Here is a 17,783-nt window from a genome sequence, read left to right as displayed (position 1 = left end):
CAGTCCAACCAAGCCTGCACACAGGAAGGTGGTGCAGATGGGCACCTTCCAACACTACCACCTGCAGACAGGGAAAACTGCCCCATGACAAAACTCTCCAAGCAGCCCAGGAACAGTGGAAACCTCACTGCAAGGAATTTAAAAGCTTAAAAGCAGGAGTGGCAGGGCCACTACTTCATGTAAGGAGTATTACAGCCAATCCTTGGTCATCCAGTGGTAATCCAACCCCTCCTGTGTGTCTACCACTTTTATATCTCACCCTCTATAAGCCAGATGTCTTTTCTTTCTTCTTAAGTTTAGACAGATGCAATGGTTTTACACAGTGCAAACAATGACTTGATTCCGGCCATTGGACAGATTTACATCTGTTTTTTACATCACTTTTGTTTGAGTTCTTAATATCACTTGGGGCCCTAGGTATACCCAGAATATATTGACTGAGTTCACTACCAGAAAGAAACACATACCTGCTGGCATAAAAATACAAAAACGAAACAAAAGTCTTCAGTTATTACTTACCACAGGGGACATTTTAAAAAAGTGCAGCATGCGCCTTGGGAAGAAATGTGTGTCCGTAAGCTAATTCTCACACCAAGCACATAAACCACAAAACCTGAAAATCTTTACTCCAAAGAGTAAAGAAAATAACATTCTTTAGAACACTGGTCTTACAGGGGGGATGAAAAAGGCTAATTGTTTTGTGATCAGTTGTAACTGTTTTGTTTGCTGGAGGGTGTTTCATTCCCCTAGAGATTAAGATGAAAGGAAACAGGTAAGTTAATTAACAAGGTGGAAATGCAACAGTCTTGCGTAGGTACATCCAGCATTGTCTAAGGCATTCCCAACAGCCACCCCAGCTTTTGCTGAATGCAACAAAGATTACAGGGGAAAAAAGGGGTTATTTTTTAAGTTAATATGGTGACAGAGAAACACAGGTAATGGAGAGTAATGGAAGTTTACATAAATAATATATGTTCTCTTTAATAATCTAAGTAGTGTTTTTAACCAGTTTGCATAAATCCGTTTTTTAGCAGCGTATTATGTTTTCCAGGCAGGGAAATGACAGATAACCTATTTGCTGAATGAGTGTTTCAGAATAATTTTTTGCTTGTTATTTATTTCTTTAACACCTTTGCTTGGTTACAAGTAACAATGGCTGAATAACATACTGCTGAACCTAAGAAAAGGATGTTAAGCTGGACAAAACTGAACCTTTGCTCTCATAAAAACAGAAAGAAACCTAGAGCTTAGTGTTGTGCCTAATACTCTCCCCTCCTTCATTTTGGCACACCAATTCAAGTGAGTGACAAGAAGGAACACTTAAATACAAAATTTTTAACTCATTAATGATTATTTTATTCCAACTTTGTGATTTTTTACCCCCAGCTACATGCCAAAACATGCCCTCTTAAAGTAATCCCATGTTTAAACCTCTGCAATCTGCCTGCACCATGCTAGTTCAGTAAGGTCACCAGCAATTTCCTCTTGGCAAGTTCCAGCCTTTCTCCAGTATCATCATCCTTGAACTTTCGGCCACTTTTGATCATATTTCCTGAATCCTGAAGTTGTGAAATCTCTCCTCTTGGCAACATCTAGCTGTACAGACCACATTCAATTATACACTATAACTCTCAGAGATTTTAAAGTGGAGTTGCTCATATGTGCAACAGAAACAACTGTAGACTTCAAAGGAACAGTCAAATTGCCTATTTTGCCCTTTGTGGGCATTATAGTTTTAATGGGTTTGTGCCTAAAGATGATTCCCTAGAACATTTACCCTGGAAACTTTATCCTTTATAGGTTAATTTTTTTTTTCCTTTTCCATTCCTGAAAGTGGGAAAGAAGCAGAAAACCCCGTAATGCACTAACAGAGTCCTCTGCTCAAAGACAGTGTTTCATTACAAACAGAACTTTAGCCCTGGATGGTCAAATGATTCACAGTACACCCATACTTCAGAAACAGGCTAATCCTATCATTCTCAGAAGACATCTTGCCTTCTTCCCTCTGCAAATTTCTTATCTAATTTAGTGATATTAAAGCCATAAAGCACATCTGCTTTGTGATTCAACCTGTACTTGCCAAATGAATTTCTCCACTATTGCTTGACATCCCTGATGCCACCCACAATCAGAATTTATCATCTCATTTATATCATTGACCAAACCACCCACATGATCCTTCCTCAGCCTGCTTAGTCCAACACTGAATTAAGAAGTATTCAGTCAAAGGGGTAGGTCACTGCAAATGTGGGGTGACTAGAGATGATGGTGGCATCTTAAGTGGTGAGCTCCCCTAATCTCCACATTTACAGCTGCAGGTTTATCTTCCTCGCAAAGGACTTCTGCCCTCATGAATAACCACTACTTGACTCATGTATGTGAGTCCAGAAGTCACATTTTCCCTCTACTCCCACTTTAGCAGAGGAGTTTTACTAAATCCTACTTCTGATTTCTCTCAGGATTATGGAATACGTGACCCATTAAACTAGGCAAGGTCTTTAGGTCCATGTTTTCCCAAAGCTTATCTTCTCATTTGCCTTAGGCTGCAGGAAGGCTCTGACCGAACTAATCCAAAGAATAGAGGTAATTAAAACCTCTCAGATCACACAAGAGGTCAACAATCCCTAAAAGAGGCTGTTATGATTATGTTTACTCTTCACACAGTTTTGTCAAAATTACCTAGATTAATAAATCGAAACCACTGTAGCTGTTTAAAATGTTCAAGCTACCCAAGGTCACTTGGAGAGAACCACAGGAAGCCACATGCAGGTCCTGAGCAGCTGAGAGACCTCAGGGGCAATCGCCTGTGAAAGGAGGCACCTGTGGGCAGAAAAAAACCCCTAACCTTAGCCCCACACATCAGCATCACTGTCTCCACAGCTATTCTTCCTCCTGAGGCAGGCATTTTTCCTTTTAGGGTTTTTCTGGTTTGGTTTTGTTTTGGTTTTTTTGTTTTTGTTTTTTTTTTTTTGGTTGAGTTTGGGTTTGTTTTTGCCATTGTATTCTTCCTGGTACCTTTGACTTTCTAATGAACTGTAACAGATGGTCAGCAGTAGTTTCTCTCTCCTAGTCAATGCAAACCATTTGAGGCCAGTAAAATGTAATTATTAAATTGTTTTAAACAAAATCTTTGCTTTTTCAATCCTTTGAAATCACTGGAACACAGCTTGATGGCAGCAGAATGTGTGATACATTCAAGTAGGCAGGTATCAATTTATATCCTCTGCAGTCAGAACTGCAACTATGTACAACTTTAGAGAGAAAAGTAATGGTTAAAAAACCTTTGGTTTTTTAACCCCCATGAGTAACAGAAGAATACTGTTGAAAAAATTTGGACTTAACAGAAAAAAAACATGCAAAGGATGTCTTTCTTTATATTCACTTGTTACAAATGCTTATTTGATTGTAAGACCTGTTACAATACTTCAGTGCAAATAGAAAGAAGTAGACGTAAAGCAGACTTAAAGAGATATAACTATTAAAACTCTCTTTAAATTCTGCATACCAGATGTCAGCATATGCTATTTCATTGTTGATTTGATAAAGTACACTCTTGCAAGACACCAGAAGCAGTACAATGCTTCAATACATCCAGCTCTCTGCACTGATCAGTAATAATCTTTTGCATAGCCTAAACATGGGGATCATCTACAATACAAGAAGTCAGTAATGAAAAACTTACACTACATTTGCTGCATTATTTGGTTTTACGTGTTGTAGGTTAAAGCCATTTACTCTAAAATATAAGTGAAATTACTGCTGCAGACTTCTGGTTCTCCCAACCAGTTCAAGCAACTCTGGAATCTTAATACAGAATTCAGGGTCAGCTCACTTCAACATACACAAAGCTCTGGCTGTATTTTAACTTGAGAAAACACAATTGGAGGTCAAAGGTAAGAGCAAGCACAGGCAGCATTCCACACGGCAGCAGTGCTCAAAGTTCAGATAAAAGCAGGGGTGTTTCTTCCTGCTTAAAGAGAAATGTAAAGATAGATGCTGTATTTTCAGAGACAGATATTCCAGTCATAGGAGGCATGTGGAGGTGTCTAGAGAAACATAGAGATTTAAAAAGGGCATAAAGAGATATAGAGAAAGCAGAAGAATGATTAAGACCAAGCTGTAAAGAACTGAAAAAAACAAACAAGGAACCTTCCAAAAGGAGGGGAAATTAGCTTATTAGTTCCAGTGTTAGTACTAAGGGAAGAAAAAAACTGCAGTGAACACTATAGTAAGAGCTCTCCTAGCCATTTTCACATCAGACATTTACATGAGCTGATACACCTGTGTGCATCTTAGCATCCACTACCTAATAACATGCTTATGGATTTCAGTGTTTCTTCTGGTATTTTTAACTCAAAAATCTGTAAAATGTATGGCTTCCTTTGCATTCAGTACATTTATGTTCTGACCACCTAAGTAAATTCTGCTGGTTTTATTCTCCCATTAATTAAGGCAGAGAGGGAAAATCTTACTCTTTTAATGCACACTAAATTGGTATCACATACAAATATTGATCCGTTATATTCTATGTATAAGAATAACATGAAATAATGAAAAGTGAAAGAAAGGACAGTTGTACAGAGCTTTTACTTTGAAGTTCTTAGATGCTTCCGTAGAGTTTATCCTAGCAGCACACTTTAATTCTGGAATATTCATAAATATACGAAACAGATGTACTAACTAAACCATAGTGTATATTAACATGTATGAAAAAATGAAAAAGCAGGGAAGGAAAACAGATCCAGAATATCTCAGCAGGGATTCAAATAACCTTTTTCAGATACTACTCATTTGACTAAGGTCATTTTACAACACCTGCAACTTCTTCCAAATTCTTAACCCAGACCAGACAACATTGCATGCTTCTTTCCCAAGTGAATCAATGATTGATTTTCCCTGTGCTTCTACAGGGCTGTCACTGATTGACAAAGTAAGTCCCTTGGAGAAGCAATATTTCTAAATAAGTTTGAAAGCTTTGTGTCAGACAGTTCTGTGCTGTTTCAAACAATATTTATCAGTTACAAAGGAAACCTAAAAATGTATTTATATAAAATATCAAACTTCAGTCTATTTGCTTTAGTTCTATTATACAATTAGAGAAGAAATACTGTAATACAAAATTGTAAAAAATGAAGAAATTCCATTTTGATATTTTTGTATGGTCTTCTGTAACATAATGTATGGGTAAAGTTCTCAGTCCTGAGAGATATGGGTCAGGCAAAGAGTGAAGACAGGACCCTAAATTTTAGGGAAGCAAACTTCCAGCTCTTCAAGAAGCTGGTCAGTAGGACCCCCTGAGGAAGCACGCTCAAGGAGAAGAGAGCAGAACACAGCTGACAGATCTTTAAGGACATTTTCCATAGAGGTCAAAAGCTTCTGAACCCCAGGCATAAGAAATAAGGGAAGGCAGGCAATGGCTGAGTCAACCTGCAGGTAAAACTACGGGGCAAGAAGAAAATGCACAGGCAGTGCATTCCACAATGTGGAAGTAGGAACAGGTATTTTGGGAAGAGTACAGGAACGCAGTCCAAGGCATATATCAAGGTACGGCTTGAGCTGTGCATCCCTTGGTAAGGGATGCAAAGAGTAACAATGGCTTTACAGACAGGAGAGGAAGCTCAGGGGAAGTTTAACCCTGCAATGGACATGACTGACAAACTGGTAACGAAGAATGAGAGAAGGGTGAGGAACTCAACAACTTCTTTGCCTCAGTGTTCACTGGCAGTCTCTTTTCTCACACCTCTTGAGTGGATGGGTCACAAAAAAGGGATTGGGGGAGGAACGGTAAGAGAAGATCAGGTTCATGACCACCTGAGGAACTGGAATTTACATAAATCTACAGAACCTGACAAGATGCATCCCAGAGTCCTGAGACTGATAACATTGCCAACCCACTCTCCACGACATTTGAAAAGTCATGGCACTCAGGGCAAGTCCCAGGTGACTGGAAAATGGAAAACATGGTATCCACCTTTAAGAAGGGAAGAAAGGAGGACCCTGGGAACTACTGACCTGTCAGCCACACCGCTGTGTCTGGGAAGATGATGGAACAGATCCTCCTGGAGGCTGTGCTAAGGCACATGGAGGACAGGAAGGTGATTTGAGACAGCCAGCATGGCTGCAGGAAGGGCAAATCCTGTGTGATAAACCAAATGGCCTTCTAAACAAAGTGACACCACCACTGGACAAGGGAAAAGCTACAGATGTTCTTTACCTGGACTTCTGTAAAGCCTTTGATACAGTCCCCCAGAACATCCTTCTCTCCAAACTGGAGAGATGCATTTGATGGGTGGGCCACTCACAGCATCATGAATTGGCTGGATGGTCACATTCAGAGAATTGGTCAATGTCTCAATGTCTGGTTGTTAATCAGTACTGGTCCCCATACAGAGCCCTGAGGGACACCATTCATCACTGATCTACATCCAGACAGTGGTATCAAGTCCCCCTTGGCAAATTTGCAGACAACACTGAGCTGAGTGGTGCAGCTGACACACCTGAGGGGTGCAATGTCTTCCAGAGGGACCAGGACAAACTGTAGGAGAGGGCCCATGGGAACCTCATGCAGTTTATCAAGGCCAAGGGCAAGGTGCTGCACCTGGGTCAGAGCAACCCTGGTATCAACACAGGCTGGGGGATGGACAGATCAGAGCAGCCCTGCCCAGAAGGACTTGGGGGTGCTGGTGGTGGGTGAGAGGCTGGACATGACCCAGCCATGGGCACTCACAGCCCAGAGAGCCAAACGTGTCCTGGGCTGCATCCAAAGCAGCACGGCCAGCAGAGCCAGGGAGGGGATTCTGCCCCTCTGCCCTGCTCTGCTGAGACCCCACCTGCAGTGCTGCATCCAGCTCTGGGGTCCCAGCACAGGAAGGACATGGAGATGTTGGAGCAAGTCCAGAGGAGGCCAACAAGAGGATCAGGGGGCTGGAGCATCTCTCCTATGAGGACAGACCTAAAGAGTTGGGATTGTTCAGCCTGGGGAAGAGAAGGCTCCATGGAAACCTTAGAGCAACATCCAGTACTTTATGAGAGTTTAGAATAAAGATGGGAACAGACATTTAACCATGGTCTGCTTTGACAGGACAAGGGGTGATGATTTTAAAACTAGAAGAGAGTAGATTTAGATTGGATATAAGGAAGACATTTTTTATTATGAGGGTGGTGAAACTCTGGGACAGGTTGCTCAGAGAGGTGGTGGATGTCCCATCTGTGGAAACATTCAAGGCCAGACTGGAGACAAAGCTCTGAGCAACCTGATCTAGTTGAAGATGCCTCTGCTCACTGCAGGGGCCCACTCCTAGAGTCCGATTAGAAGACAGTCTCATTCTTTCCCACAGGAAAAGACATTTCACGATTTGGAAGACTAAGATGGGCAATCAGGAACATGGACAGAAACCCATACTCACCAGGTCCCAATAAAATATGCAAGACTAAATTCCTTAATTCCAAAAAATTAATTTCCTCCTTTCCTCTCCTCACATTTCTGATACATTTCCACTGTGCAACACCTCAGCTCAGAATGATCAAAGCTTAAAAAGAAACTCAAACTCTCATGAGTTTGGGACTTTTTCCCCCTTCTTTTATTGTGCTAATGCATTCAGAGATTTTACAAACCATAAACAGCAACAACAAAAACACACTTCTAATCCTGAATCTTACAGCATCTAAAGCAATTCTACCCCTGTACCACTGTCAGCTAGGCAGCACAATTCCCTTAACAGATGATGAATTACAAGGGATGATGGGTTGAGGACAGGTTTTTCAATCATCTTTGTCTCACTGTTCCAAAAGAGTACAAGCCACTAAACTAGACAACAGATGAGATTGCTTCTTTGATTCCTTCATTAAAATCTGGCGCTTTTTTCCAATACTGAGATTTTAATTTTTCTCTCTGATATTGTAATACTGCATTTTAAAAATAAAATTCAACTCAACCTTGAACACTAGCAGCCAGGTAGGTCCCCTTAATTTACAACTAAACAATAGTGAGTGTAACAAATATAGAAAAGGATGGCAGAAATAAGATGGCATATTCAATCTGTCCACAGTTTAGTTCTGTAAATATTTCTTACATGTTATGTATCTCATGCTCCTTTGAAGGGCTGGGGCTTTAGGAACAATCATGTTCTTAAACTTAATCAGAACCACATGGAGGTCAGTATGAGGGTCCATCCAAGTGAATCAGAACTGGAAAGTATACTAAAAGTTAACTACGAAATTATTTAATACGCAACTTACAGAGTTTAAGAAGCCAATTTACAATGTTAGTGTCTTGGTATTGCTGAAAACAGAACATGTCAATAAAATAACTCACATTACCTTCAATATTTATACAAATTAGATTTATGAAGTCTACAACTAAAAATAAACAAAAGGAGTAACATGCTAACAACCTCAGACAAGTGAAAAAGATAGAAAGTATGACAAAACCCCTATTCCAAGGCCTTTCCTCCTGTCGCCTATTTCAGATGGGGATACTGCAGAAGAGCCAAATCCCTACAGTTTCATTTACATTAACTGTTGACATCTCTATTCCATAATGTAAATCTGGACTTTGTATGATTTTGTTTTAAACACTATTGAAATTATGGGGGCAGCAAATAGTTCACAATGGTAAAGAGCAAAGAATGGGAACTACAAGCAAGAGTGATTCAACAATTTAAAACCCTTTATTTAGCAGACATGATACCACCATGCATCATTTAATAGGTATTACATGTATTATGCTATTTAAAAATGGAGTGAGGTACATAAGCAGGAGACAAGTCTACTCGTCTACTGATAGGTCAGTCCCAATACTCGTACACAATTTTGAATATTAACTACAATCAGTTGCCAATATCAACAAAACAGGCAGGCAGCTAGTGCTTGTTTTGGTTGGGTTTATTTTTACCTTTTTTTAGTTTTGTGTGTGAATTTTGCATATGTGAAAGGGAATTAAATAGCGCTTACTAGTGCCAGACACAATATGAGCAAACATTAGCCAGCATCAATGCACAGCTCTGTAAATGCATCTCATTTTTGACCTCCAACATTCTTGCTGAAAGTCTAGGTCACAGAACAGGACTTCAGAGACCTTCCTTTGTGTGATTTAAGCTCATGGTTGTGAGTCACAGTTAAACAGAGAGCACTGTCAATAATAGTGGTAAAGGATCACATTTGGGGAAAATTTCTCCCCTCTGATCTTCGGAGCATAAATAATGCTTACTCTGTACATGTTCCAAGTGCAGAACTCCCATTGAGGTTTCATTAGAAAAAAAGAGTACAGAATACACAACAGAGATCTACACTTTGGATAGGAGACTCGCAGCATGAATTAGAGAATAACTTTGCCCTTAAGCTGAACTCATGTTCTTCCCTGCTTCCCCACATTGCATCTGAAAGATCCATGTGTAGCTGCATTTTTCAGTCGTGCCGCAAGTGTGATAGAAGACCAATCACACTCCCTCTGATGGCTAATACAAAACACGTATTTCCAACAAAATGAACCAAAATCACTTGGCAAGACCAGCTAATGAAAAAACATCTCTTGTATACTTCAGTCTGATGTTGCATACTCAAGCAGAAAGAATAACCTTGAAGGTTCAATGTTCAATGGCAGAAATGCCACTTTGTCTTCAGAGTGCTGATACATTATTATATTTCAGTGCTTGATACAGATTTATTTGTGTATGTGTCATAGAAGCACTGCTGAAAGCCTTTCAATTAGAGGGATAATAGAAGACTAGACCTTCTAACATCAAATTCTGCTAACGTAGTTCTTGTTGTGCTTTAAATACAACCATAGGGGTTTTCTTTTCCATCAGGGAATATAATACCTCTCCTGCATCAGAGCACCATTTGCTGAACAACTTTACTGAGCATTTACAGAGTAACTTTTATCGAGTTGTGCTCATATAAATCAACCTCTATGTTTTTTTGCAACTTACCAGAACTGTCTCTTTATTTTCCTGACTTCTCCAAAATTGGAAAAAAAAAAAAAAAAGAAAACTGATCTCATGGGAGAAAGAAATGCATTTGATATACACAAGCTTCCAGCAGTTACAGACTCAGCCCTACAAAAGCTGCATGAACAATGCCCTTTTTCATCCCACTGAAATTTTCTTTTCTTTTTTTTTTGCTTCCTAGTACAGCTTTCATGATAGCAGCAACCCTAGCACAGACAGTTTCAGTCGAGTGCTTTCACTGTGAGCAGTCTCAGTAATTAAACAGGTTTCAGTAGTTACAGACCCTGCTGTGTCAAGGTCTACACTAGCACACACCACACATCACCAGACGTGACAGAAACATGGAAGAAAATTTTAACCCAAAACCAACATGAAAAACCTGGCACACTGCTCATATGTCTGCAGTGAGCAAGTTAGACAAGACACTGTCAGGAAAACTTCGGATTTGTCCCACTGACCGGAGAATTGAACCTGACCACTTTTTGGGTGCAGAAAATTCTGACACAAAGAATAAAGGCTTCCCAAACACTATTATGGAGAACAAACTGGTATAGTTTAATAGTAATCATAGTTTAAGGCAACCTTTTGGAGCTGTGGGAGATTATTAAACATTATTGTTAATATATGAAATGGGCTGTTTTCAGCAACCATCTCATTCTAAGAAAAAAATTACTACCAAAGCTATTAACATGCTTAAATCAAAGCTTTACACAAAACTGGCCAGCTTGCAAAATTCTGGGCAAAATTGACTTCCAAGTTTCATTTACAAATGAACTTCACTTCAAGCACTGGCATTCACTAAAAACAGGAAGAAAAAAATCAAGATTCAACTTATGATGGAGTTTTTAAACACGAAGACAAAGAAGAAGCAAATGTCTCTGGCACAAGGTCACTCCCTGTTCAGGAACTTGGCTTTGGAGTGTTAGGTTTTGCATGGAAAATGCTGGGTGGGTGAGGAGGGATTAATGCTAGACGGAAGGGAAGATAAATAAACATTTCCTACAAAACATTCTGAGTTTTCATAGGATTTTAAAATGACAGGGAGGGAGTCAATATATTGACTATCAACATCTTTCAGTATTGATTTTATATCCATTCCCACTAAAACATTTCCACCTTTGATAACATATTCTTAAAAATCTAGTCTCATTACTATTACCTGCATCATACAACAGAGAAGGTATATTTTTATTTCTAAAAAATTTTATCACCCACACTTTAACATGGAAAAAAACCTGGAAAAAAAAATAATAAAAGCCAGCACTGGAGTACAAAACACCAACCACATGCACCTTTCACTGTCATTGACATGTAACAATTCTAACCAATACAAGTACAATGATCTGTCAGAATTTTTGCCTGTACAAAAATGAGATTAAATAAACAAGAAACAGAAAAATAATATTTGGGAATAGATAAAGTCAAAAAACTAGTGTGACTAAAGGTGCTTGCAGCTAAGGCACCTGTGTTTATTTCCACTCAGGAAGCACCAGATGATCAGCCAATAGATGCCCAGACATCTTCCTCACTGGCAACACACCAAACCTCTCACAAACCTCTGAAAGACCAATTAAAACAAGTCTTTAGGACTGTAATGAAAAAATCTGAGAGCACAACCATCAAAATTAGCACTCTGACATCACACACAGAATAACTGCTCTAGCCAATCTGTCCTTCAGCTGGCTCAGCCAATTTGCAATTAGAAGGCTCTCTGAAGTCCCTTACAAGCAAAAGTGAAGGAGCAGGAGTTCGTTTGTGATCAAAGATATCAAGAAGATAAAAAAATGCCCTTAAGGACTCAGTGAAAGTCAGATGCATAGTCTCAAAGAAGGCACTGGAAATAAGGAAAAAAGAATCCCAGTATTTCATTAGCCAAAAGCCACAATATGCTGGCTGGAATGGAAAAAAAAAAAAAAAAAAAAAAAGTCATATGAGATTTCGGGGGGAAAAAAAACCTAGGGGTATGATACAGACTGTACAAACATCAGTAAGGATGTCCAAAACAATCTGTGCTCTTATTAATCATCATTCTACAATGATAAAAAGACCTTCTTTTGGAGTGAAAACAGTCATCACTGTCACATGCTCCATTATGGAAAGGATTTATGTGGTTTCCTCTTAGCAATACAAACCAAGGATTGAAAAGTTCCACGTGTTTTGCTTTCCAAAGCCCTCTTATGGCAACTACCGGGCACTACAGTGCTAATCCACATTTTAAAATGGAGAGAAATACTGGAAGAAAGGAGTGTTGCTCCACAGTGGTTTAGTTTAATAAAAAGCTGAAAGTTAAATGAAGCAAAGGATAGTAGCTTTAATACAGAACTGAAATTAGGGGTCATATTCCTTTGCTTTAATGTTGGCAAATTTACACCAAAATTTCTTTTAATACCTTGCAGAAACTACAATCACATTTTACTCAGAGCAAATCCCCACTTCTTACCTCAAATCACAGTTCTGTATTTGAAGCAAAATTTGGACTCTAAGCCCATGTTAATAGTTTTGAAGCAAACTTGTACCCTTTAATGCTTTTCATGACCTTTATTTTATATTGAGGCCCTGTTCAGGGACATTGGAAGTTACAGACTCCTATGACTGCTAAAAATAAAAATATACCCTATCTCTCATTCTCTTCTATTTCAAGTGGATAAAAGGCCATGGGTACCTATCACTGCTGCATTCATTTTCATCTGTTTTGCTTAAAGAAGCAATGATTTCATTTTCATCAATGATCTCACCAGCACAGACTTACTTGTATCAGCAAGTGCTGATAAAATAAAAAGAGCTCCATAAAAGCAAATTCTATTTCATATCAAGCCACTCAAGACTTTTCAAGCTACTACTTGATACACCACATACCATCGAACCTGCTCACTTTTTTCTTACTTACTCGTAGAAATAGCCTGTTCAAAAAGACACCAGAGGGTTGATTTACAAGACATACTGACAGAGTCAGATTTTGCTAATGACCAAACATAATGAAGTTACATTTTTACCCTGGTATCTCCATCAGACCACTTTAAAGAGGAACTGAAGTTCTTCTACACATTTCATAAGACTCTTTCAAAATGTGCAGTATCTCCATTCTTCAACTGGCATGTTTTCAAGGCAATCCCTCTTAAGCCATAACAAATAGAAACAAATATGAAAGAGTATAATTAAAAAAACCTACCACAAGATCAAAGATTACATCATATTCTACAGTTTTTCAATTTGTACCCACTAAAAGAGATCTACAGTTTGAGGTCAACACTTCACAGTGAAGTAGTCAGAAGACCATGTTTGATGCAATGCTACTTGCTATAGCACAAAATATTAAATGACCACTTGTAAATTATTCTTTGGGCGGGACCTTAAAAGCACAGAGATGCAAACATGGAGGGTGAATTTTGGCTGCAACTAAAAAGGAAACAGTAATGAATCTAGTAAAATGTACCATAAAAGCAATGTTTTCTTTTTGCTCTACAGACTTTCAACAACACCTTTATCAAACCATATAGCTAACAAAACTTTTCTCATAGAATGATTTGCATTTGAAAGGACCTTTAAAAGTCATCTAGTCCAACCCTCCAACAATGAACACAGATGTTTTTGACTAGACCAGGTTATTTAGTGCCCCATCCAACCTGACCTTGAATGTTTCCACAGATGGGACATCCACCACCTCTCTGGGCAATCTGTCCCAGTATTTCACCAACCTCATTATGAAAAACGTCTTCCTTATATCTAATATCTGAATCTGTTCTATTTCAGTTTAAAACTATCACCTCTTGTCCTGTCACAACAGGTCCTGTTAAAAACTCTGTCCTCATATTTTTTATAAGCCTACTTTAAGTACTGAAAGGCTGCAGTAAGGTCTCTTCAGAGCCTTCTCCAAGCTGAACAATTCCAATGCTCTGGGCCTGTCGTAATACCAATGGTGCTCCAGCTCTCTGATAACATCTGTGGCCCTGCCCTGGACTCACTCCAACATCTCCATGTCCTTCCTGTGCTGGGACCCCAGAGCTGGATGCAGCACTGCAGGTGGGGTCTCAGCAGAGCAGGGCAGAGGGGCAGAATCCCCTCCCTGGCCCTGCTGGCCGCGCTGCTTTGGATGCAGCCCAGGACACGTTTGGCTCTCTGGGCTGTGAGTGCCCATGGCTGGGTCATGTCCAGCCTCTCACCCACCACCAGCACCCCCAAATGCTGGTGCATTTTCCATCTCTAGGCAAGTATGATGATTTTGTGTCTTTAACATTGCTCATTAAAGTTATGGATAAACTTTATCATTCCCTAGATTCTCCCTTGCAGTACTCATTGAAATCCTTGAATTGATTCTTAGTCCCACAAAACGGGAAGAACTTTCTTTGACAAGAGTTCCTGATCATAAAGAAAAGTGTGTGTCCCCTGCTGTGTCCCACCAAGCAAAAAGAGGGACTCCCAGTTCCAGAACAGCACTTGGGGCAGGGAGAGGGACTTCTTCAAGCAGACATGTCCTCAAGAGCTGGAGGGAAATCAAACTATAATCATATGCTCATATTGCAACTTCCAGTGCACATCAGGACTCCCAGTTCCAAAGGACTTGAAAGCTGTGCAGGCAGATCTCACGCAGCACAGCCCTCTGCACGTGATGCTCAACTGCAGACCCTCATATGTTTCTTTTAAACCATGCTCTAATGTCCATTCTGAAACACACCATCTGCAAAAGCACTAAGCAAAATATAGAAAAACTGAATAATTTGGCACTTTTTTTCCTTTTTTGGCCTTTTTAAAGTGTTTTATGGTTACAACATTTGGTTTTTGAAACTGTGTCCTTATTGCATGCAGTGTTTTATGCCTGTGAAGAATAATTGCGTGAAATAAAGAGAGAACACTGAAAAAACCCAAATCACTGGCTCCTGTCCTGCCTGGTCTTAGTCCAATTTCTATGCATTTTAGTCATATTAAATTTAACTCCTGGAAGTTTAAACTGTCAATTAACTCAAAATACGTCCCACTTGATAGGGCAGACACTTGATTCTCCTGATTGTTTGGCTCTTGCTGAAACATACTTGCAACTGATTGTAAAATAATCACTGTTAAAGAACAGGGTAGACTGTCACTGTTCAGGAAAATAAATGCTTCATAAATGAAAAAACCAGACTTGTCTTTTTAATTCACTCATACCTTGTAATTCTAGCTCAGATGTATTTAGTTTTATTCCACAATGTACTGAACAAACATTACTGAAATAACTCTACCAAGACCCCATCAGCAAAGACTGGATTTTTTCCATATGGAATAAATACTGGTACCATTTTCCATATGTCTTTGCTTACTTACAGTTCTAAATATAAAAACATTGCAACTAGAAACAGGCATAGAAGAGTTATCAAATCCTGCTAGAGCCAAAACCTGGACACAAATGTAACATCATAAGGCAAACAGGTCTGGACTCAAAATGAAATTCCAAGATTCCGAGTGCTATAGGAAGCAGCTGCTAAACTCAAAACATATCAGTGCATTTTCATCAAATTTTGGTTGGTTCTTTTTTTTGGTTTTGTTTGTGTGTTTTAGTTGTTTTTGTTGTTTTTTGAAGAGTTCACATAAAATTAAGTTGCCATTTTGACTGCCCTAATATGTAAAGTGTGGACAAAAGAACAACTGTATGCATTGAAAGGCTACTTCACACTTTCAACCAGAAGAGCAAATATGTTCCTGAAACCCAGCCAAGCAGTTGTATTTCAAAATGGTTCTGTTTCATTCTTAATTTGGAAACAAAGGGGACTGCTTTGCAACGTATTATTTGCATTACTCTAATAACCTAGAAACCAGATCATGTGCCTGTACATACAAAGACTGTAATTTGGCTGACTAGACTGCTCATCATATTTTCTGCTGTTTTATTAACAGACCTTTGTTTCATGGGAGTAAGATGCCAGTGAAAATATTTCAAGAAAGACAAAAATTACATGTCACCTTAAAGAAAGAGAAAGAAAGAGTTTTGGCTTCAAGCTGCTTGCTGTCTGGCTGTTTGTGCTTCATGCAACACATGGCAATTCACAGACTGGACAGACAGCTTCAGAACAAATAAATTTGTAGACAGCTCACAGCAAGGATTCAATTCTGACAGATTCTGACAGTAACTGCAGTGTCAAGTAAGATGCTTCTAACTCCACTGCCCTCCTCAGATTTTACAAAGCTGTTTTTACTCCACCAGGAGCATCCCCCACCAGCACAAACACTACTTCAGAGTTGTTTTTGTCAAGCTTGAGAAAGCCCTAAGAGCAGGGAAAGAAACTGCTGTTTGACTCAAAGTCCTGCTCAACTTTCATCACTCTTCTGTAGTTAGAAAATATCTGGAGGAAAGACAGAGGGGCCAGATGTCTCTGTAGTCAGCTTGTTAGATGCTGTAGCAAAGTTATTACTGAAAGAATAGTTAAAGGAACTTACCAGTAGAGAAAACAAAAACTGTGTTGTCCCAAAGACCATATGTTTTCAGAGCATCAGTAAGATTTCCTACCGCTTCATCCATAAGAGTCACCATCCCTGCATACTGGCGCCTCTTTACATCTTTTATGGAAGAATATGGTTTCAGGTATTCTTCAGGGACCTCGAGGGGTTCATGCACAGACTGAAAGGCGAGATAGAGAAAGAGGGGCTGGGGTGGAAGGGACAGAATGGAAATTAGTTGAACATCAAGTAGTAAGTGCAAAAGTTACTGCAGCAAAAGAAGACATCATTTATCAACAGTGCAGGTAGTGTATTTTGATTTCTTCTAACACTTCTACATCTTCTAATCCGTGCACATAAACTAAGAAAGCTTCGAAAAATTACTTTTGAAAAGCTGTGGAAAAACATCAGGTGTATCTTTTCCTCATAACACAGTTGTTGACAACTTCTATTCTATTAAACTTCTCCCCTTAAACTTCCCTTCTCTTTTTAGAAGTGCAAACTACTTGCTAAACCATTTCTAAAAAATTATTAATTGTATTATAATAAAAGAAACGGAGAAGAGTAGCAGGCCAGGACCATGCAGACAAAACTGATTTTGGCAGCAGACAAGATAAGTTTTACAAGTGCTACTTCTCACACTTAGCTCTATGCACTTACTGAATAGCCCCGAATTACAGTCCAAACACAGCTCTCTCTACTAATATTTCATTAACATTTTTTAAAACATTCTTTAATGTTGAAGTTATCAGAGTAGCAGCTGTTGACTATACCTTCTCAGTTTTGTGACTGGCTATAAGATCTATAGCTCTTTCTGTGAACAAATTCGTGGAGTACACATTTTTAAATCCAGTTGCAACTTCTTCTCCATCTCGGAAGTCCAGAGCACAGCGCGTCACATTCCTTGCTTTGATGAGGACGCAGCGGTCATGAGTATAATAATCCTCACTGCCCAGGAGATAGCCTAGAACAGGAAAAGATGTCAAATCAGCAGGCCAACATCGTGTCACATAAACACATACATCAGGAGGAGAAGAAAAGTCAAACATAAATATCAAAACATTAGTGGTTTTGAGCTAAAACACTAATTCAACCCTGGACCACCTACAGTGACACCCCTGATAGGTCTAAGTAGCTCCACATTTAATATCTCATAGGATTTTCATCGCTAATGCAAGTAGTAATTTCAAAAGAAATTAAACATTTTGAAAGCAGTTCAATGACTTATTTATACTTTGATATCCATTAGCATTAAACTAATGCACTGAGAGCAAATGCAGTGATCTAGCCCTGTGCTAGTCTGATTTTTGGTGCTATGATTTTATATGTTTGTACTTTGACATAAGATTTCCAGCTCTATTAGAAAGTTTGGAATTTTTAAAATTCACTTATTCATAAACACCCAAGTATGAATCATGACGTCTGCTG

General features: G+C 39.1%; 1 protein-coding gene across 1 annotated transcript in view; it reads right to left on the bottom strand.

Moving 5' to 3' along the window:
• ARSB (arylsulfatase B) overlaps positions 1-17,783 on the bottom strand; it is a 67,921-nt gene that overhangs the window by 45,075 nt on the left and 5,063 nt on the right. The window contains exons 3-4 of the mRNA XM_069001849.1: positions 17,129-17,319; positions 16,356-16,563 (exon numbers count right to left, since the gene is read on the bottom strand). Of these exons, the coding sequence (XP_068857950.1) occupies positions 16,356-16,563; positions 17,129-17,319 (399 nt within the window). The remainder of the gene's footprint in view (positions 1-16,355; positions 16,564-17,128; positions 17,320-17,783) is intronic.

The sequence above is a fragment of the Aphelocoma coerulescens genome (genome assembly GCF_041296385.1).
Source record: "Aphelocoma coerulescens isolate FSJ_1873_10779 chromosome Z unlocalized genomic scaffold, UR_Acoe_1.0 ChrZ, whole genome shotgun sequence".
Lineage (NCBI taxonomy): Eukaryota > Metazoa > Chordata > Aves > Passeriformes > Corvidae > Aphelocoma > Aphelocoma coerulescens.
Note: the sequence above shows the minus strand (reverse complement) of the source record. Positions and strands in the feature narration are given on the sequence as shown.